This window comes from Daucus carota, chromosome 2, assembly GCF_001625215.2.
Source record: "Daucus carota subsp. sativus chromosome 2, DH1 v3.0, whole genome shotgun sequence".
Lineage (NCBI taxonomy): Eukaryota > Viridiplantae > Streptophyta > Magnoliopsida > Apiales > Apiaceae > Daucus > Daucus carota.
The window spans coordinates 35,343,599-35,367,079 of record NC_030382.2 but is presented as its reverse complement, the minus strand read 5'-3'; the positions used below and the strand labels follow the sequence as shown (position 1 = coordinate 35,367,079).

At 35.8% G+C, this 23,481-nt stretch overlaps 2 protein-coding genes across 5 annotated transcripts; one reads left to right on the top strand and one right to left on the bottom strand.

Moving 5' to 3' along the window:
• Window positions 1-725: 725 nt before the first annotated feature.
• On the bottom strand, window positions 726-4,272 carry LOC108207453 (uncharacterized). The gene is made up of 5 exons (XM_017377899.2): window positions 3,087-4,272; window positions 2,277-3,001; window positions 1,738-1,908; window positions 1,238-1,492; window positions 726-1,004 (listed from the first exon to the last, which is right to left on the bottom strand). Exons 1-5 carry the CDS (start codon window positions 4,270-4,272, stop codon window positions 726-728), a joined length of 2,616 nt encoding a protein of 871 aa, XP_017233388.2.
• A 1,414-nt stretch (window positions 4,273-5,686) lies between these two features.
• Window positions 5,687-22,477, top strand: LOC108208919 (phosphomethylpyrimidine synthase, chloroplastic). 4 transcript variants are annotated; one of them, XM_017379539.2, is made up of 14 exons: window positions 5,717-6,577; window positions 10,675-10,740; window positions 10,830-10,967; window positions 11,127-11,192; window positions 11,513-11,698; window positions 11,781-11,867; window positions 11,952-12,065; window positions 12,144-12,268; window positions 12,357-12,465; window positions 18,334-18,662; window positions 18,830-18,957; window positions 19,816-20,642; window positions 21,285-21,967; window positions 22,274-22,477. In XM_017379539.2, exons 1-13 carry the CDS (start codon window positions 5,768-5,770, stop codon window positions 21,963-21,965), a joined length of 3,666 nt encoding a protein of 1,221 aa, XP_017235028.1. In that variant the 5' UTR covers window positions 5,717-5,767; the 3' UTR covers window positions 21,966-21,967; window positions 22,274-22,477. The 4 variants fall into 4 exon arrangements, with proteins under 4 accessions (XP_017235025.1, XP_017235028.1, XP_017235027.1 ...); XM_017379536.2 differs by lacking the exons at window positions 18,334-18,662; window positions 18,830-18,957; window positions 19,816-20,642; window positions 21,285-21,967; window positions 22,274-22,477 and adding exons at window positions 13,047-13,172; window positions 15,599-15,922; window positions 16,037-16,160; window positions 16,324-16,914 and having other exon boundaries at window positions 5,687-6,577; XM_017379538.2 differs by lacking the exons at window positions 5,717-6,577; window positions 10,675-10,740; window positions 10,830-10,967; ... (4 more) ...; window positions 12,144-12,268; window positions 12,357-12,465 and adding an exon at window positions 17,688-17,828 and having other exon boundaries at window positions 18,328-18,662.
• The last annotated feature ends 1,004 nt before the right edge of the window (window positions 22,478-23,481 follow it).

Below are 23,481 nucleotides of genomic sequence, written 5' to 3'. Positions count from 1 at the left end.
CCTCGACGAGGAATAAAGTGTTTGCTTCAAGAAGACAATGTACCTCCAACTGAACATACAGAGTACCTATTTCAGCTTTCTTTGACACATTCAACAATGGATTATTGTGCTTTTCTTCTTCATAATAAGTAATGCTGAGAACCCCCACTATTGCTCTTTGTCCTGGAAAGAAATTCTACAAAGATTCTTCCTTAAAGAAATTGCCTACAGTAGAAATAACTGATTTCTTCTTATACGAAAACAACTATAGTACAAAGAAATATTTTCTGTAGGATTTACCTAGTAATTATTAGAAACTTTTACAAGTATTAGAAAATGAAGTAACAGAAGTAAAGGCTGATATATAACAACTCTGAATGATAACATGGCACCTAGATAATTACCACCCTCAAAAAGGAAGACTAAGCAAGAAGAGCTGAGCTTAGACTGATCCTGAACTAGTAAATACATACAAGCTACTTGATACCGGCTAATAGCCTGATTTGTACAACTGAGCCTCCCGCCCTTACCTTTCTTATAACATGAAATTTTCCACAGGTACATCGGGGCCTGGGGGCATGATATTTTAATAAAGTTGACATCGAGTTTGGATAGTTTCTCAGATGACTCTGCACTATCCTCTGTCATCTAAAGTAAAAATTCATAAATTTTCCAGCTCCTGCCATTTGATAGTGCAAGTTTACAAGTCCCGGGTTTTAATTAGAGTAAATTTCTATGCCTTTGCCTCAGAAAAATTTCCAGGTCCTACTCTTTGTTTCTTCAACACTTGCTGGTTCTTTCTCATTCGCTTCTGGAACACTATTTACTGTTTCATTGTCATCCTTTGATGCTTCACTTGCGGTCTCTTCTGCTGCACTATTTTTTATTGTTTCATTGTCATCCTTTTTCGTTGCTTCACTAGCAGGTCTTATGTCCTCTTCTGCTGCACTATTTGCTGTTTCATTGTCATTGGAAACGATATTGCCTTCTACGGTCAAGTCTCCTTGATGAGGATCTAATTGTTCCTGTGCAGTTAGAAACAAATAAAATATTAAACATCCCCCTGGAGCATATATGGTGTGCAACTGTCTATGTGCATGTGTACATGCATGATTTACACTTCACGGTGGAGTTTCCTATCTAATTGTTTCTGTGCAGATAGAAAGAAATCAATAAAAAGCAGCCCTATGCAACATATATGGTGTGAAATTGTCCATGTACATGTGTATATGCATGTTTTACAGGCATATATTTTTACCTTAACTTCCATATGACCCATAGTTTTGCCTGAATCGCCATTTAGGTCAACTTGTTCTGAAGCAACGACTGCTTCATTTGGTATTAAAGTCGAGTCACTTTCAACAACAATGGTTTTGTCATCACTCCCTGACTCTTTAGCAGATTCTGATTTTGAATGTGTTTCGTTTTCAATGGTCACTGATTTGTCATTATGACTACTAGCATTGCCTTCTTCACGATCTTGAGTGGGGATATCCTGTAGCAAGGATGGATCCTGTGCAATAGTCAGTCCAATCACCAGGGAGAATACTCAGGAATTTCTTATATTATAAAAATTAAAGCATGCACAATGCTCACCATAGATATTTCAAGAAGAACTAAAAGCATACAAGCTATTAAAAACTAAAAAATGGAATATAATCCTGTATATCAGCTTTCACATTGAAAGTAAACGGGCATGAAACATATTGAAACACAAGAGAAAATAAAACACAATTAGATGAAAAGAAAACAACTCACTTTTTCATCAGAAACTTCTTTTAAGGATTCACTATTGATTCCCTCAACTGGTGCTGAAACTCCTGCTATGGCCTCAGGTTCTATGACTTCACGGGACTTTGAACTCTCACTCGCATCATTGTTATGTACAACAGATTCTTCAACAACATTGACTTCTTCAGGATATGCTTCCTGATCAAATATGAGGAGCATTATCAAACTTACTGTAATTTATAAATATATCTTCTTCTTTTTTCTTTTTTTTTAAATTTCAAACAAATTTAGAACTTGTAGTATGAGTACAAGTGTACAACTGATAATGATTCACATGTTCGACGGTTGGAAGATTCATAGTACAGTACTAAATTATTTCAAGTATCCACATAAGCATCATTCTGAAATGGATATGAACTATCCACTATATAATAGAAGAGTTTGCAAACAACAAAAACATGTAAATTTGATCACACAAGGCATAAATGCAAATAGGCCATATCATTTTGTTTACTATATGATGGGGCACAAGTTCCTATATTGCCATAAGAACTATGATGACTGACCTTTAACTTATCAAAAGTAGATGTATTAGCTATCACTTCTTTTGCTGAATCTTCTAAATCATTTTTTGAAGGTGCATCTGGAGCATCAGATGAAGCGTGATGGTCTGGCTGAACATCAGTGGTCTGGCCTTGAATGCTGTCAGCTGAGTGTGAAGGTTGCGAGTGAGAGCTACTTTCCTCTTGTTGAACAACTTTTTCAGGTTGCAAGTCTGATGCATTAGAATCTAAGTTGTGGTTAGTACTTGAGACCCCGGCATCAGTGATATCTTTCTCACTCACTTCATTTATTTCCCTCATATTTGATTCATTCATATCTTCACCGCCAGATGTAACTTCTTTGTTGACATAATCATCAAAAATATTAGATTTTTCGTTTGATGAGGTGCTATGTGGCGAACCAACCTCTGAAACCTCCACCTGCAGGTCTGAGGCTAAAGAATTGCTAGGAGCATGCAACGCGCGCTTCTCACCGAAAAAGGAATTGCCTGCAGTCTTTTCATACAGAAGTCTATCAGTATTATATGGAACATGAACTTCTTCATCTCTTTCTGAATCTGTGTCCTTCTGAGCCAGGGAAGAGAGAGATTTCAAAAGTTTATCTTTGTCAGCCCCAGACAATGGTATATCTTCTTCTGAGGAAGATGAAGATCTTGATCTCTCATTAATCTTTTCATGCACAATTTGCTTTACTTCAGTCCCATCTTCCTCATTTCCATGAGAAGATTCTGTATACAATAATCAGTTATGCAAAAGAAACAAATACATCTACTGCTCAACTTTTTAACGAAGAGATATTATTTCTTAAATTACCTGGTTGATGTACTACTCTGGAGATTTCATTTTTGTCAATAGGCCCATGATGAAATGTAAAATCATGATTTGCTCGATCTTGCAAGGACTTCTTCATTGGAGAGAAAGTATTACGACCAAAACTCTCATGTCTGCAAAATGTAGCCTCCTTTTGTTGATCTGCAAGAATTTCCTTTTCAAAACTCTCCCCAGTAGGAATGGGCTTCTCCTTTTCTGGGTCAAAAGAAATGTCAAAAGGACTTTTGTGCATTGGTAATAAAACAGAAGGTGCTGAACCAGGAATCGGTGACAGTTCAGAACCGGAAGAAAGAAAATGGTTCTTTCTTGCTGTTATTATGGAAGGAATACGATCCCGAGAGTCACTGGTGGCAGGTCTCATTAATGTATTTCTAACATGTATATCCAACAACTTTCTAGCTCTCCGTCTTGCAATCAAATTCTCCAGCCTTGTGTTCCTTTCTATCTCAATATTGCCAACATGTGAGAGATTCATTTGATCATCAAAACTCCATTCTACAGCCTTATTCCTATCCTCGTGTCCATCCGAGTCATCTGAACTATCTTCATCTTCCCCTTTAACACCAGAAAAATCTGGACCCTCTTCCAGAGAACCAGAAGTGAATGGAGGAGATGCAACAATTTCTGAAGTCTGACGCGAAGGAGGCCTTGCTTTCTTTTTACCAGGATGTGTGTTCACCTCCCTTATTTCCTTCAAGTCTTCCTCTACCACCGCAGTTTTATCAAACAAATCATCATTTGTCCCACCTCGACGTCCAACATCTTTCTCCACATTGCTTCTTTGTGCATTATAACTTTCTCCATCCTTTTCATTAACTTTTCTTCTTCTAGGCTTCTCGCTTTGCCCCAAGCTAATAACATTTTTACCCATTTCATTTTCTCTAGTAATCGGAGACTTCTCATCCGTTTTTTTATATCCCCAAATCTTATCAAATCCTTCAAGATCATCACGAAAGTACACTCTATAAACAACAACACCTATGCCACAAGCAATTAAACAGCAAACCAGAAACACCAAGACTAGGGGAAGAAACACATACAAAAATAAGACAGTTATTGTTCCAATAGAAGTTTTCGGATATGCTTGTACAATGTTATAACAAGCTTCTATTACAAAATTAAGAACCCTCCATAGAAAAGCTTGAATATTCTTTTTATCAATATCCATCTATAAATCTTTGATCAAATATACTTTAATGATCTTATATCTTCAACACCTTGACATTCTGATATCTGAAACTTCTCTACTTACAAAACCCTTGTCAGATATGTAGAAAGATTTCAACTTTATCATTTGAGTAATACAAAGAAACTAATGCAACAGAGATCATGCTAGAAAAGTTTAGAATTGACAGGAAAAAAAACCTCTTTCAAAGCCATACCAGAATGTAATGCATGTGGTCTTGTGAGTTGCTAAGTTTAGAAATCTTTGTTTGGCTCATCGGTTTGCTAGATCCTCCAATTCAGGGGCTATCTAGTGGAGTATTTTACTTCCTAATTATGGAATTACTCTTGTATAATGTAAACAGAATATGATCATCACCTGTAGTAAATTGTAAAAATAATGCATGTACTCCGATCATTTTTCATTTCAGGAATTTCCTAAATATATTATAAACAATTCATCACTTCTTGTAAATCTTAAAAATAATGCACCTCTTCCGAGTATCTCCATTCAGGTGAATTCCTCACATATATTATAAAAAAAATTCTACTAAGTTAGTATGTTACATTGAATAACAACTATCACTACTCATTATTAACTATAATATCAAATTTAAAGACTATTTTCAGAGAAACCATGTAAAAGGATGCCAAAGAGTATAAAAAGGATAGTAAATAAATATTTTGATATTAAAAATGAAATGAAAATGACTGATCATTATTTATACATGAAGAATTAGAAAATGATTCTAACTTCTTTGTCAATGACTTAAACTCTCTCGAAATTATGTTTTCTACTGTATTCATCAAAATTATACATGATGTCTTGACTCTTGGATGATAAAATTTCTAAATTATCTTTGAAACATGTGTTGAAATTAATTTTTTCAAATTCTATCTCACTAAACAGTGACCACATTTTGTTCCCTTCCCATTCAAATTTTATTTAAATAAGAGATATGACAATTTTCTAATATTAGTCATGTAATATAGATTTTTTTAATTTCGATGATCGAGCTCAAAAAACAAATCAACGTCTTCCCGAGTCCCGACCTATTCGAGGATCCCTCATCTTTAATTTTCGTCATGTTCTCACCATGCAATCCCAAAACACCATATAATTATTAAACAAATTATTAGATTAATCTCTTCATATATCTTGTCATATTCAATATTAAAGACATATTTTATATGTCAGTTCTAACATCATAATGTAAATTAATATAATTTTTATTTGAAATTTGAAACATAATTTAAAACTAAAATATTATCTAGCATGATTTATTAATTGTTTATTAGGAAATTTATCACTATATATAAAAGGATAGGACTACTCAAAGATGATGACAATGCTCCATATCCAACGGCCCACATTCTCCCTCCACTTGTCCCCAGCTCCCAAGTCCAAACCGCTTGGAACATAATCCTCCTTGGACATCATAGAGACATGTATATATACACTACATTCTTACAATTCTTTTATTTGAATTAACCTAAAAATGTCAACAATCCACCCTCTACACCCAATAATCCACACACAATACTACATAAATTCAACTCCCAATTCAAACCATATACATAGATACACTTTCTTTAAAAATCAACTCAGATTTTTACCTCAAAAACCCAATCTTTATATCACCACTTCATCTTTATCCCCAATTAATCTGTATAGGCAAAGTGGGTTGTGGAGAAATTCACAAAGATTCAATCTTTATCGAATTAAAGCTAAAGCTGAGCAAGAAACTGAGCCATCTGCCGAGCAGAATGATGCCAAGAACACCAAGAAGAATGATATTAGAACAACTTCTTCGGGTTCGAGTCGAAAAGAGGAGAAAAAGAGAGGTGGGTGGTGGGGGAAAAGTAGAAAATGGGAGTGGAAACCTATAATTCAGGCACAAGAAATTGGTATTTTGTTGTTGCAGTTAGGAATTTTTATTTTTGTTATGAGGTTGTTTAAGCCTAATATTGTGTTGCCTGGCTCGGACCCGAGGCCTCACACGACGCTGGTTTGTGTACCTTATAGTGATTTTTTGAGTAAGGTTAATGGGAATCAGGTTGAGAAAGTTGAGGTTGATGGTGTAAATATAATGTTCAAGTTGAAGGATGTTCAAGGGAGTGGTATGGTGGGGAGTGGCGATGCGGTGCAAGATTCGGAGTTATTGAGGAGTGTAGTGCCGGTGAAGAGAATTGTTTATACGACTACTCGCCCAAGTGATATTAAGGCTCCATATGAGAAGATGGTTGAGTATGGCGTGGAGTTTGGGTCACCTGACAAGCGGTCGGGTGGATTCTTCAATTCAGCATTGGTGAGTTGTTTTTGCTGAGCTACTATTAATATGGTTATTTATGTTTGAAAAGATTTCATTTGAACCTGTCCATTTATTTTTGACTCTGCATTAGTTAGATGATGAGTTTATGACGTTCTTATAGTTTGATAACAATATGAAGCTAAACATGCTTAATTGTTTTAATTCTTGGTCGCAAAAGTAGTTTTGATTTATCCTCGTTTCTAGTAGCCAACATTCCATTATTTTTACCAAATCAATGCCTCAGCAAGTCCTGCTACCACTTTTTGATATGTTTCCACTAGATAGGAGAAAGATACTTGGTTAAGCAACCAAAATGACATATTATGTAATCGTTGAAATGCCTCGTCAGGCGTTCATTGGAATATAAAGAATTAAAGATAATATGTTTTGTAATGGAACTCACCAGACTCTGATCACACCCATAAAATTTGTTTCATAAGTATTTGGAACTTAAGTTGCTTGATGTTACTTTGACTTCGTTATGAAGTATGAGACATGACTGATGACACTTATCCGAGTGTTGGGCTCGAAAAATCTGAAAATTGGGGACACAAGGACACTGTCCTATTTGTGGACACGGGTATGGGGAAGCGACATAATACAATAATAAACAAGCATGGTAAGTAGGTACTTTAACAAAAAGTAACAATCGAATTTGGATTAAACACATTTTGTGAATGAGTTTGCAAATTAGGGATCTTCTCTACTTGTTTATTTTTTAATTTTTTTTTACTTCTTTATTTTTGCTCAATTTTTTTGGCTTACATTTTATATTCAACATATAAGTGGTATTTTAGTTGGTCAGAGTCTCCATATTTCAGCAAAGGATCTGACAAAGAATAAGTGTTGTGTCTGAGTGTCCAAGTATCGGACACGAGTACGACCACGTAAATAGAAGAGTTGGAGTAACATAATTGCTTCTTTCGTATTTGATAAAGTGTATTTGAGAATAGCAAATTAAAAATAAAAACTGTAGGGGACTGCACTGATGCAGATTGCCATACCCTTTTCTGTTATACAGAGACTGTTTTCATCACCTATCCCCATGACTTAGCTAATGGAAAGTAGAAACTAGACCTTCATGCCAAAAAAATACAAAGGGCAAAACTACCATACCGGTAACTCAATGTTGATTAGTTTCTATTTTCTGGTCATTATAAAGATTCTATTTGGTGCGCTGGGGGGAAAGATTCCATATTTTGTGAAGTGTGCTTAATAGGGCAAAAGTAGTATTATATAAAAAATATCGGATTTTGTGTATAAATAATGTATGCAAGGGAAAAAGATCGATTGCTCTAAAAGCCTTGAAGATGTTCCTTGAAGCCTTGTCTTGTATATATTGTTTCAAGTATCAAAGTCATTTTTAAATAAATTTAATAGAAAACAATAGCATAAAAGTTGGTAAATACCATGAATATCTTCCGCTTGTGTTTTCTACACTAATTTCTAGATGTACTTATAGCTCATATGGAAACAAAATGTGGTTCAGTGGTGAGGTTTTTTGTGGATGGGGATGGGGGATGGGGTTGGGTTAAGGAAGCTGAAACTATATATGAATTATGTTTGAAATTTTAGAAGTCCCTAGAGGTTGGGTATTTTTCTGATTCTAGTTTTAGCTTTTTTGTTGGTTAAGGAAGCTGAAACTATATATGAATTATGTTTGAAATTTTAGAAGTCCCTAAAGGTTGGGTATTTTTCTGATTCTAGTTTTAGCTTTTTTGTTGTAAGCATTTTGCAATATCCATCCCCCCCCCCCCCCCCCCCCCCCCCGCGGGCGCCGCCGCCAAAATTGATGGTTCTTGTGGTATGAATTGCTTTTTATATAATTATAGATGTATAAAGTAGTGCATAAAGTAGTGGAAAGAGAGAAAAGTGAGTAAAGTGGTTGGAGCAATCAATATAATTGATATATTTGGCAAGGTGGATGAAAGTAGTGGGTGAGATTTGTTTTTATATTATATAAGTTTACTAATTTTAAAAAGTTTTGAAAATGTAAAGAAGTGAGAGACACATCCAAGAAAGGAAAGTGTAAGGAAATGGTTGGGACAGAGGTAGTACCTATTAGGATATTACTATCTATCACTACCTCAGTCCCAACTAACTCTTTGCACTTCGTTTCTTGGATGTCCCTCCCAATTGTTTACATTTCAAAAGTTTTTAGAAGTGGTAAAATTTTCTAATATAAAAAATAATCTCACCCACTACTTTCGTCCATCTTTTCAAATCTATCGATTAAATATTGATTGGTACAATCACCTTACCCACTTTTCTTGTTCTTTCTTACTACTTTATGCACTTTTTTAACCTCCGTTCCCTACCAAAATGTAAACAAATGGGTGGGATGGAGGGAGTACCATATTTCTAATTATTATAAATCTATTTAATGAATATTCCTAGGTATATTATATGATTATTTATATAAAACATCCTTATATCTAAATGATAATATAAAATAATAAACTAATTTAAATATATTATTTTCTGCATCAATGGAGTTGGGATTTCTTCCTGAACATTATGAATGCTAATTATGTTAAATTGCAATTTATACAGACACTTATACATATTATGCATGCTATGCATATTTTATGAAAGGAAAGGTAAGGATAACCAATCAAATTAATATGGGATGACTCATCATGTGGTGGCATATGGCATATTTTTTCTAAAGAGGAAAGTCGAAGAGATGACTTGGAGGAGGACATTTTAATGCACCTGGAAAATTCATTTTTGATATTGGTCAATTAAGATTGAACAACTCCTTAAAATTTAATGATAGTCTACTAAATTTCTCAATTTGATGAATTGTAATCTCCTGTAATATGTAATCGAAGTCCATTATATAATCTAACATCTAACTGAAATACTGAGATTACTATATATCAAGAATTAATAGATAAATATGTAATCCCTTTGTTAGGCGCTTGAAACCCTACGAAAAAGTTGCTTTCTTTTTGTATGTGGAATTAGCATAGATACTAAACTAGATTGTGCTTCTTGAGTCTTGACTGCTAGTGGCAATAAGATATCCTAATTTGGGTGACAGATAATGATGTTGTGTCATAAAGTTTCGATTCTGTTCAAGTTAGAAGAACAAAAATATGAGTTACGTTTATAATAAAACTCAGTGGAAAGTATACTAGTATAGTTATATTACTTATAGCTCCATTTTATCTTTCGTGATGTATCATAGTGGCTTGACTGACCTTTCTGAGACCATGTAGTAGCATTTTTAACCTTTACTCTAAAGAAGGATGTGACCAGACACACACACACGCACACACATATGTATATGTATAGGCAAGTGATCAAATAGAAACCAATGTTATTCTAGAAATTAGAAACCACTCCTTCAATCACTGTTTATAACTACAGAAATCACTAGTTTCTATGATGTTAATCACTATTTTATACAGTAAATTCATCAGTTCTTAGTTCTAATAATTGAGAAAATTACTTATGATTGATATTGGTGATCGATTATTGATGATCAATTATAGTTATAGAAGGTCCATGATGATAACAAATGACGGGATGAGGTGTGTGGTGATGGTAGATGGTCATTAGTAGTGGCAAGTTATGATGACAAACGGTGATAGGCAAATCATGGTTGTAAGTGACGGCGAAGTAGTGGAAGGGGTTGATAATCATGCCAAAAGTTTCATCAATGTAGTATGATTGAAGATGATGATGATATACGTTGTATATATGTGTATTTATATATCTATATTTTTCAGATTTTGTATATATAAAATAGTGATTTCTAATATACAAATGAGTGATTTTTGTAGTTGAGAATAGTGATGAAAAACTGGCCAGGGACTAGTTTCTAGTTTCTAGGCTAATTTAGTTTCTAGTGGAGTAAGCCCCTACACACACACACACGCACACACACGCGCACACACATGTGTTTCAGATTATTGTTTTGATCAACTTGAAACAATTTTCTATATCTGGATCCATATCTGTATTACTTGTGTATATAAATTGCTGATTTTTATTTTTTATTTTACTAAATAAGTTGCTGATATTTATCTTCAAATAGTTAAAGAATACTCATGAGGGTTATGTTTGCCTCATTCTGATGCATGCAGATTACTCTATTCTATGTTGCTGTGTTGGCAGGGCTGTTTCAAAGGTTCCCTTTCAAATTCTCTCAGGTTTGGATGGGCATGTATTACTGTGTGCCATCTTATCAGCGCAGTTGTATACTTTGTGTAGTTTTATTCATATCTCTGCATGTGTACAGAGTACCACAGCTGGTCAGCTAAGGAATCGGAAGTCTGGGAGCTCTAGAGGAGCTAAAGAGACTGAACCGGGGGAAAGTATAACATTTGCTGACGTCGCTGGTGTTGATGAAGCTAAGGAAGAGCTTGAAGAGATTGTGGTATCTAAAAAATTACTAACCTACTAGGAACAATTGGCCCTTGTTCATTGTGACTATATTTACTTATATATATATAAATAATTTTTACCTGTTATATATTTACTTATATATATAAATAATTTTCATTTAGAAAGGTCTTAATACCATCAACATCTTCAGGAATTCCTAAGGAATCCGGACAGGTATCTTCGAGTCGGTGCTCGTCCTCCTCACGGTGTTCTCCTGGTGAGTTGCAACCACTCGATCAGAGTGGGATATGTTTTCATGTAAACAATCTTAAAGAAACATATATTGAGACCACTTAATCCGTAATTGAGTCTTAGTTTATTCCAAAACTATCTTGGCTCAGAGATCTAGATAAAGGATTAATGGCCCTTTATGATGGGTGATTATTAAACTACTCGATAGTAATTTCATGAGGTGACTGGATTTAACATTAAGGACTGGACAACCTAGAAGTAGTGGGCCCAAATATTACTTCTTGCTTAAAGTATTCAGCTTTATATACTTTTGAAAGTACAAGTAATCCAATCATCATCTTACAGGTGGGACTTCCTGGGACAGGTAAGACTCTTTTGGCAAAGGCTGTAGCAGGAGAAGCAGAAGTGCCATTTATAAGTTGTTCTGCAAGTGAATTTGTTGAATTGTATGTTGGAATGGGTGCATCGCGTGTCAGAGATCTTTTTGCCCGGGCAAAGAAGGCAGCTCCGTCAATTATTTTTATAGATGAGGTTAAAATGCACTAATCTCTTCCAATGTTACCTATAATTGTCTTGCCTGGGTGATTCTTAGCTTCCTTTTACTACTCTTCAGATAGATGCTGTAGCAAAGAGTCGTGATGGTAAGTTTCGCATTGTCAGCAATGATGAGCGAGAGCAAACTCTGAACCAGTTACTCACTGTAAGAATTTTTATTTTTTTTTGAGCTTTGCTTTCAGAGGTATGAAATTGTAGTATATACTTCTTGTGTACTATTTCACTGCAGGAGATGGATGGATTTGACAGTAACTCAGCAGTTATTGTTTTAGGAGCAACCAATCGATCAGATGTTTTAGACCCTGCACTTCGCCGTCCTGGAAGATTTGATCGTGTTGTTATGGTTTGTTTTTAATCATCTGATAAGCAAGTCATGTCTTATGTGCATGAGCAAAATTGACTAAAGTGATTTGGTTTCTAGGTAGAGACACCTGATAGAACTGGAAGAGAAGCTATATTAAATGTACATGTTTCCAAGAAGGAGCTTCCTCTAGGAGAGAATGTTGATCTAGGTGATATAGCTTCTATGACAACTGGTTTTACTGGGTAAGTTACTTTCTAGTTTAGTCATATTGCTTTTAGATTGCTTTAGTTGACAGTTCAGAAGTCATTTGTGGACTCCGGATCTCTGCAGGGCAGACCTCGCAAATTTAGTGAATGAAGCTGCTCTGTTAGCAGGAAGACAAAATAAAGTTGTCGTTGAGAAGATTGATTTCATTAATGCTGTGGAGCGATCAATAGCTGTAATTTTCACTCCTGCTTGGATTCATGTTTTTATTTTTTTCATGAGATGTCTTAGAAAAATGCACATGCAACCATGCATATGGGTACTTTTGTCTTTTTGAGACTGATTCTTGTGCTAGTCATAAGCAATTGCCTGCCTCCTTTTGTTCATATCATCCTGTGCATAGTTTAGATTCTTGTAGCCATGGCCTTCTAGTGTCAAGTCTTCAAGGTCGTAGTACATGTAACTACTGAATGATTTTTACTTGAGACTAGCAAAGATGTATTATTCTGGATAAACAATTTTTGCTGCATGCAAAGTTTGATTGTGCACTTAGTGAGCTCGTTACTCATGATAACAGAAAACGTTATTGGAATGTGACAATAGCTTGTGAAGATACTTTAGTTTTACTAAAACCAAGCAAAATATGCACTTGTTTTGGAGGGGATAGGAGGGATTCATGTAGCATTATCTATTGTCTATCGTTATTTTACTTTCTTGAACTTGCTTTGCATGCTTTTCTAGTTCTTATGTAATCTATTGCAATCAGCATTTGGATTCGTAATTATAAGATTCCAGATTATTGAATTAATTTGACAGGGTATCGAGAAGAAGACTGCTAAGCTGCAGGGTCTTGAAAAAGGTGTGGTAGCAAGGCATGAAGCTGGCCACGCTGTTGTGGGGACTGCAATTGCGAATCTAATTCCTGGACAACCAAGGGTTTCGGTAAATAGTCTTCCTTCACAATTATTTTTTATATTTTTTCGGGAGGTGCTTGTCATTGTTTTAAACCCTGGAAACGACCTGTTTATTAACTAAAGGCGAGGCTGAGTAAATTGGACCTTCCACAGACCCTTCTGATGTTGGAGTCTTTGAACTGCTTAGGACCTCTTCCTTACAATCCGCTTTTCATTGCAAATCTCAACTATTGGCAATTTACATATCTTTTCTATCAAATATAGTACCAAGTGCTGAAGTAATTTTTTTTATTGCCTGTTTAAGATAAGACTCCACAATGACGAAAAGAGAGAAAATAACAAGGTTGGACCTTCATAGGGCATTAGGCGGTACACTTTAACATTTGTTAACCACTTAACCCCCAGCCAAATTAGATCATTCCTTGAAGTTGTCGATATAGATAATAGTAAACGAGGTAGTGACGAAGCCAGGAAACTTTTCATCTAGGGGCGCAAAATATTTTTCTAAACTACGTGATTGATTTAATAATAATGTATTTCTCTATATTATTATGAAATTTGTTTTCTAGTTGGTATAATAATTTAAGCATAGATAATTCATTGTAACTTAAAGCTTTAAAAGTTAGCAATTCGAGTTCGTAGCTAGAAATCTAATAAGTCGCGGTCATTTAATTTGAATAATAAATATCCAAATTTCGAATAAATTATCAATCAGTTAAGAATAACAAATATTAAAAGTAGTTGATTTAATGAATGTATGTTTTAATTCTTATATTATTTTTACTAAACACAGTGTTCATTCACTTGGGAAATTCCTGTTGTCAACAATAAAGTCCATGTGACACAGGAAAGTTAAAAACCAAAATAGATGTAAACTGAGGAAAAAAGGTTTACTTAGAAGATACTTCAATATGTCAATATGATAATCCACTCACTATTTAAAAGTTCAAGAAATGAGTTGTGGGAGCGCAAACCATAGAACTTCTCTTAAGCTAAATTTTATTAAAGTGATATTGGGTTACATGGAAGGCATGGTGGGGTCCTGTGTACCCACATGCTCCCACTCTCCCTCTGTCCCTGTAAATGAGGATAACCTAGGAAGATGCCTTGGTTTCTGCTTACCTAGTATTGTAATTAGAGGTGGCCATTCGGTCGGGCCGGGGCGGTTCGGGCCGGTTCAATCGCGGGCTGAACCGTCAGCGGTGAAACCGTAACCGGCACGTCAAGATCGGCGGTCCGGTCCGTGCCGGGCCGGGTTGGTAAAAATGAAAACCGAAACCGTGTTATACGGTTTTGACGGTTTAGGCGGGTTGGCGGTTCGGGCCGGTTTAAACGGTTCCGCGGTTCGCGGTTCACGTTCTGCGGTTGAGATCGGCTCATCAATCATTGTCTGTGTCATTTACTGTGTGTTACTTTTTTGTTTTTTTTGTTTTATGTTTATTTTGTTTTATAATAACATGTGTAAATTTTAATAATTCTTAAAATTTAAAAATTCGATAATAAAGTTTTATATGATATTAATTTTGAAAATTATTTTTGTTAAGTATTAATATGAAATTAATTATCAATAAATTGTAAATTAATAAATAATTACCTAAACTTAAAAAATTAACTGAAATAAAATTAACTAAATTATTTTTTTGAAAGAAAACTTAAGTATAAAAACTTAACCGAAATAAAATTAACTAAATTATTTTTTTTAAAAACAAAAACTTAAGTATAAAAACTTAACCGAAATAAAATTAACTAAATTATTTTTTTTAAAGAAAATTACCTAAACTTAAAAACTAAAACGAAATAAAATTAAGTAAATTATTTTTATAGTTACTGAAATAAACTAAACAAACACTAAAGTTAACTAAACAAACGAAATAAAACAAAAACTAAAAAAAGAGAAAGCAAAAAACTGTAATTATATCAACCCAGCACCTTTTGTACATGCACCTTATGCGGTTCAAACCGCGGTTCCGCGGTTTCGCGGTTCCAGGGTTCAAACCGCGGTTCCGCGGTTCCAACTGCGCCGGTTTTGCGGGTTCTGACGGTTTCGGGCCGGTTACGGTTCGGTTCCTCAATTGTCAACCCGTATTCGGCACGTGATCAATATCGGTTCATGACGGTTTCGAACCGGCCCGTGTTTATACGGTTTCGGGCGGTTAAAAACCCGGTTCGGGGCGTGCCGGTTCAATCGGTTTGGCCCGTTTGGCCGCCTCTAATTGTAATGCCCTGGTAATTAAGAATGTGCTAAATTATCAGAATCATAAATTTCTATGTAATAAGAGGTAGATCTTAAAAGCATGTTTGCCATTTTTTCTTTTCTGTTGATATGTATTGTAAACCATTATTACCTAAATTTACTTTCAAAAAAATGAATAAAATAATGTGCTAAAGTCTTCATGATCATAGTTGATTTATAATACCAATGATGATTCAGACCTAGAAATTTTGTTTCTTCAGAAGCTCAGTATATTACCACGATCAGGAGGGGCATTGGGTTTTACTTACACTCCTCCCACCACTGAGGATAGATATCTGCTTTTTGTTGATGAGTTGCGTGGGCGCTTGGTTACTCTCCTCGGAGGACGTGCAGCAGAAGAAGTTGTTTACTCAGGCCGTGTGTCAACTGGTGCACTTGATGATATACGGCGAGCAACTGATATGGCATACAAGGCAATTACCGAGTATGGTCTTAATCAAACCATAGGCCCTGTTTCGTTGTCAACACTTTCTAGTGGCGGGATTGATAATTCCTCTGGAGCCTCTCCGTGGGGAAGGGATCAGGTTGATCTTCTCTCTATTTCTGTATCTTAAGAAAAAGAAAAATGCCATGTACCTCCCTCCCTGGGGACAAGCAGTTGGTATGTGCTTATATCCTTTTTTGAAAAATTAAACTAGGGACATTTGGATGATCTTGCTCAAAGAGAGGTCAAAGCATTGCTACAGTCAGCTCTCGAAGTAGCACTGTGTGTTGTGCGTGCTAATCCTACGGTCTTGGAGGGTCTTGGTGCGCATCTGGAAGGTAATACATAGTGATGACTTTTTTATGAAGTCTATTTATTTATTTATTTTGTCAGGTTTATGACTTGTATTAGAATTTAGCATTTCTGACATTTTTTGAACATGATTTTCAAAGTAAGTTGCCTTTATTGATTAACTGGCCGGACTTGCAATATTTTATTCAGAAAAAGAGAAAGTAGAAGGTGAAGAACTTCACGAATGGTTAAAAATGGTGGTTGCACCAGCAGAACTTGCATTTTTCATTACAGGTAAGCAAGAGTCTGCTCTCCCATTGCAAACAAGTCCAGGACAACGTCTGTTTGATGTTCAGTGAGAATATCTGCTTTTTAGTTGACATTATTGATTTAGCCGCACCATCAGTTTCAAGCAAACTACCTCATCTGCCGTTCTTTGACTAAAGTCAGTCAGACACAACATCCCAGTGGCATCAACTCAGTCTCAGATCTGTGTATAGCTCCATATGCTAATCTCTAAGTTCCATTTTATTGGAACTCATATAGCACTGCTGGTGTCTGACTGCTAAAAAATCTGAACACATTATTGATCCAACACTGTGAAATGCGGGTAAATATCTGACTCGACTATCTTAGTATGCCAAATGTAACAGTATATATATTTTTTCCTCGTAAAAAGTTATATCGAGTCTGCACGAGTAGTACTCAGGCCAATGGTGGTGGTTACTGGTCACCAGATATTGAAGTTGTTTATACTCATACATAAATACAGTAAATATCAACCTCAATTTTTTGTGGATCCTTCCTAGCTGCTCTACAATCCATGATCTTTCTCCATCATGGTCCAATAATGTGTGTTGGGGACAGAAGAATCTGCAGATTTGAAAGTAAATATCAACTTTATAAAGTTGTGTTGATGAAAAAATAGAAAGATGTTAAGCTGTCATATATTGTAGTGTATGATTTTTAATCCAACACACAAATGGCTGGGCAGGGATATTTTATGATAGTAGTAAAAAATATCAATGTTGCTTTCGGAGATAAAGGTGTTTCACCTTTTTAGAGACCACTAACACAAGTCATTTTCACCTTTTACCATAACAATAATTTGTGTACAGTATATGCTTATTTATTAAAGAGCATAAAAATAGGAATTCGTACTAGATAATTGGCACGCTCATATAAATCAAATTATATTTTGCACAACCTATGTTGATTCTTGATTAAAAAATTGGGAGTCAGAAGTAATTGATTGATCCACTGATTCATGAGTTAAGGAGATTTATTGGAGATTTTTTCAGTAAATTGGAGATATTTAATTAAATTGGAGCAAATTGGAGATATTTAATTAAATTGGAGCGTAATTGATAAATTATTTTAACAAATCGGGGAATTTTTTTTTTCAGAATTCTATAAAATCAGTAGATGACGAACTGCAAGCGATCTGATTACTAGAGAGGGACTCGCAACGAAAAGATTCATAAGATTGCATTATTTCCATTAGTACTGTACTACAAAGGAGCCCCATAAAGAAGGGCCCATGAAAGAAACAAAACTATGATTTATTACATTTATTATAATCGTCTAATTTTGAGTGGAAATTGCACTACAAAAAGGAGGCTTGCAGTACATTAAGCTCACTCACTCATTGCTGCAAGAGGGAAATCGAACTGAAGAGATAAGAGCAGGAAGACTTGGTGTTCACATTTCTTGAGGTTTGCATACTTTTTAAATGTACCTCATTGCATGTGTGTGTTTATTTGATGATCTCAGCTTCATTTACCATTTTTATTATCAAGCTTGTATGTTAATTCTTTTCTGCTTGGATCTGATGCTCATTCTTGTATATGGCTCTTGGGTAATTTTATTACAAGTTGTACAATAATGTTTTGATAGAGAATTGTCGCGGGAAATGAATAATCCTGATTTCATCACTGCCCGCTGGTTTGAAATGTGAACTATATTGGAGAATTGTTAGGGAATTTTTTGTCATGGCCCAACACCTAGGATCAAAATAGAGAAACTTTTTTGAAATAAAAAATATGCCTGGTACGTGGTAGCAAAATGAAGCATTTATAATTTTTGCAGGTTCTTGTAAATGCTAAATGGTCACCTTGTTACATGTACAATTATGTTTGTTAAGTTTTAGTTTATGATCCTACAGTGGTTGCGTTATTTTTTGTGAGAGAAACTTGACTTGTGTAATGATGTAAGTCGCAGTGCTGTTTTTTCTGTCCCTCTATGGCGTCGGTGAATACTGCTTTGACATCTTTCGTCTGTAAGAGTGGTTTGCATTCTGATTCCCCAAGGTTGCCGAATACTACATTTTTGCCTGGCTTTGATGTAAGCGGAAATGCTGCAAGTACTAGGAAGAAGGAAAACTGGAATATTGCGTTTTCAGGAGCTAGAGCTACATTAACCTTTGATCCTCCAACTAACAAGGAGACAACAATCAAACAAAGGAAGCACACTGTTGACCCTGCAGCCCCTGATTTTCTTCCCCTTCCATCATTTGATCAGTGCTTTCCAAGGAGCACGAAAGAACATAGGTCTGTTCTTGTTCCTTACTTTCCTGTTTTTTTTTTTTTTTTCCATTTAGGATCTGTATTTTATAAGCTCTGTTGCTCAGATGCTCAATTACTATGCATATCTGCCTTCTCTCCGATTTTTTTTTTTTTATATTTGTAAACATTGATTCAGTATTTCTTGATTACAGGGAAGTTACTCATGAAGAATCTGGTCATGTGCTTAGAGTCCCATTCAGACGTGTTCATTTATCTGGAGATGAACCGCATTTTGACACCTATGATACAAGTGGCCCCCAAAACATAAGCCCTCAGATTGGTATGACATTAATAGTTTTTCTCTGCGATTTACATTCATGTGTTCTTGGGATAAAAATTTGTTTTGTTACTGCATGTTTGCATACTTGATTATCTGTATATTGAATCTAGTCATGTACCACAATCCTTTCTTTCCATATCCCTTCATAATTTTAAATAAAAGGTGTCATCTTGTTTATCAAAACTAGAGAAAGTTATCATCTCTACTTGCAATCTCTTTTCAAAATATTTGCCTATAAATAGACAACCTTTCCATTTGATTCATTTAACTACTGGCGAAGCGGGGCTCAGTACTCCATAGCCAGATTTAATTCTTCAGTTCCTTAATATGAGAGTATGTGATATGAGTGCACATGTCCAAGGAGGTATAGAGCACAAACAGTTACAAATTCAAGGAGGTGAGAGTGTGGGAACGAACAAAGGGTACACATGAGAGAGGTTTTTTATAAGAGTAGACTGACACAAGGTCGTTAAGTTGATCAAATAAGCATATAAGACAGCAGGAAAGAGACGAGTGAAGAGAGTACTTCAATTAAACAGATATGTTACCAGATTGGATAGATTAAATAAAATTGGGAGGATTTGTTGAAGAGAAAGCGATTTTTAATCACTATGATGGAAAGAGGAGAGAAAAATCTGTGATGTTGCGACTACTCACTTATTGCACTTCCATATTCGTGCAATTAACTTCATTCGACTTGTTGGGCTTTTTATATATATATCGATCTCTTAGTTCATTGAGCTTTGGAACATCAACTTCTGTGTCATAGTATCATACATTTCCTGACATTCCAGCATACTATTTGGCACATTCTGGAGTTTTATTGATCATTCACATATGTTCTTTATTTATATATAGGACTTCCAAAGTTGCGCAAGGAATGGATTGACAGGCGAGAAAAGTTAGGTTTACCAAGATTCACACAGATGTTTTACGCTAAGAAAGGAATTATTACAGAGGAAATGATGTACTGTGCTGCTCGTGAGAAGCTTGATGCAGAGTTTGTGAGGGCAGAGGTTGCACGTGGTCGTGCTATCATTCCTTCCAACAAAAAACATCTGGAATTGGAGCCAATGATAGTTGGAAGGAATTTCTTAGTCAAAGTGAATGCAAATATTGGAAATTCTGCTGTTGTGAGTTCCATAGAGGAAGAAGTTAACAAGCTTCAATGGGCTACGATGTGGGGTGCTGATACTATTATGGATCTGTCTACTGGACGTCACATCCATGAAACTCGTGAGTGGATTTTACGTAATTCTGCTGTTCCTGTTGGCACCGTTCCCATCTATCAAGCACTTGAAAAGGTAGATGGAATCGCAGAAAATTTGAACTGGGAAGTTTTCAGAGAGACTTTGATCGAACAGGCTGAACAAGGTGTAGATTATTTCACCATCCATGCAGGAGTCCTACTTCGCTATATCCCACTAACTGCAAAACGAATGACTGGAATTGTTTCCCGAGGGGGCTCTATTCATGCAAAGTGGTGCTTAACTTATCACAGGGAAAATTTTGCTTACGAGCACTGGGATGACATACTGGATATTTGCAATCAATATGATATCGCGTTGTCTATAGGTGATGGACTCCGACCAGGGTCGATTTATGATGCCAATGATACTGCTCAATTCGCCGAGCTCTTAACTCAAGGAGAATTGACACGTAGAGCTTGGGAGAAAGATGTTCAGGTAATGACCTTATGCAGTATGTTGATGTATTTTTTTTTTTTTTTATTGTATGAGATCTTCACACCATACCGTCCTCTGCAAGATGGATAACTTCACTATCTATATGATTACAAATGAAGTTGTTAATTTGACATATCACTATATCAGCTTTAGCATATATTTTTACTCTTTAACATCGAAGGAATTCTTAGTGATTATGCTTCTTCTTTCTACACTTAAAAGATTTGTTTGATCTATATTGACAAGCTTGGGAGTGTTGTTACTTGAATTTTTTTTTTAAATTGTTGTGCCCTTACTGCTTAGTACTTGAAGCAGGATAAGGGGTTTAAAAATGTTTTTAAGTATTTAAGTGTATATTAAATGTTTTAGAAATTGAAGTTCCTGTATGCATCGAAGACGCATGTAACATGACATAATAATTTGCACAACTGCTCTTTACACCATTCTGATATGCTAGGATTATTAGATAATGTGATATCTCCGCATCTAGTAGCTAATAAAGTGTTAACTAACTTTGTGACAGTCTACAGTGTTGTACATTAATCACTATCATTAATTCTTAACTAACCTCTGGTTTGAGCTTACATGCTGTTAGTTTATCATGTTTGACTCGGTATTTGATACAATGTATACAATTTTCAGGTGATGAATGAAGGGCCTGGGCATATTCCAATGCACAAGATTCCAGAGAACATGCAAAAACAACTGGAATGGTGTAATGAAGCTCCCTTCTATACCCTTGGACCTTTGACTATTGATATCGCTCCTGGTTATGATCACATTACTTCAGCCATAGGTGCTGCCAACATAGGTGCCCTTGGTACTGCTCTCCTCTGTTATGTCACTCCAAAAGAGCATCTTGGTTTGCCTAATAGGGAAGATGTAAAAACTGGGGTCATATCATATAAGATAGCAGCTCATGCAGCTGATTTGGCAAAAGGTCATCCACATGCTCAAGACTGGGATGATGCACTTAGCAAGGCTAGATTCGAGTTCCGTTGGCTGGACCAATTTGCTTTATCATTGGACCCAATGACTGCCACATCCTTTCATGATGAGACGTTGCCATCAGATGGTGCTAAAGTGGCACATTTCTGCTCGATGTGTGGGCCAAAGTTTTGCTCCATGAAGATAACAGAAGATGTTCGCAAGTATGCTGAGGAGCATGGTTATGGTAGTGCTGAAGAAGCTGTTCAGCAAGGGATGGATGCTATGAGTGCGGAATTCTTGGCAGCCAGGAAAACTGTGAGTGGTGAGCAGCATGGTGAAACTGGTGGAGAAATCTACCTTCCTGCAGATTACATCAACTCAGCAAAGATTTGAAGGTCAGTATTATTTAATTGTTTGCGGTAATGTTTTTCAGTTGCTAGACGTCACTAGCCAAATAAGCGATTTTAATGCAAGCAAACTAAACAATATAAGTTAACAAGTGTTGAAAATAATTATCATATATATTTCCTACTGGGGTACGAAAAGTACAGACATATACATTATTAATACAGTGTGAAATGGATCATCTATGGATTGTTTTCAGCTAGAGATGCTGCGAACTTGAAAATCTCCATTTTCTGAATGATTAGCGTTCTTGCATCACGGTTACCATAACTATTGTCATAACATATCTGTTGCAGGACCCCTTGCGAGGAATAAAAACTTGTTTGCAACTTCTTGGATATGCAAGTTCTCTGAGTGAGCTGCGAACGACTGTTGATTCAAAAGATCATTGTATTTAAGCTTTGGGTGAGTTCATAATAGTCGTTTGATGATGGGTTTGGGAGACGAGGAAACGTTCCCTGAATTAGAATGTGCCAATAATACATAAAGTTTCTTTTGAAGTGTGTTCTATCCGTTTGAGTACTTGTTTATTTCATCCATTAACATAACAAAAAACAGTGGAAGTGTCTGTATCTGCTTCGGTACTGGCTTATGAATTATGAGGCTAGGATTGAGCAGATCCTTTGGCACCTGAACAGGAAAATGCCTGCTTAGGGAGTGTGCATTTTCTTCTATGTTCTTACTCTGTCCTTCCCCAGGAAGGGTGATCTGTGATCTTTCCATGCTGCGGGATAGCTCTAAAATGCATGTTATCTTCCGGTACCACGAGCGTTTGAAAATGCGATTCATTAACCTGGTTAAGATATCTTCCAGTTCCAGGGGAGAATATTCAGCTTTTCTGTTTCCGAAATAATGCTGAACATATTTGGAAATGCACATCAGGGTCATCTAGTCTTACTATGGCAATGTAATATAGGCCAAAGTGTTTCATGTTGCTGCACCAAATTTGTTGTGTTTAATAATTAAGAAAACAAATGCAATTTAAGTTATGTATCTAGCAACAAACAATCAATCATGAATCAAGGAAAAATAAAGGCAAATTGTAAGGCCAGCTGGGCACGGTCTTCACAAACAATATTTTTTGTAATAGGCTGGATTTGAGTCCTCAGTCATTAGGATTTCGGGCCTGATTTGCACAATCTTTACGTGTGTTTTTAGTCTAGAAAAAGGAAAATTTGCCCAAAATACGGTCATGAACGAAGAATAAAGATACTATATTTTGAAGCTGGTGGAGATTGATTCACTGGGATTAAACTACTCCAGAAATCCAATGAAAACGCCAACAAAACCAGCTAGAAAGAAGAAGAAAACAACAAAGATGGCGCACACAATCAGACTTTATATACGACCCGCTTACTTTTGTCTACACGAATCGACATGCATGTAGTGTAAAGTCATCTGGACTTTATCAGATATACATTTCTATAACATCTCTTTATACCTGTGCTGTGCATCCAAAGATATGTATTGTAGAACGAAATGGAGCCCAAGTCGTGGGTCAATA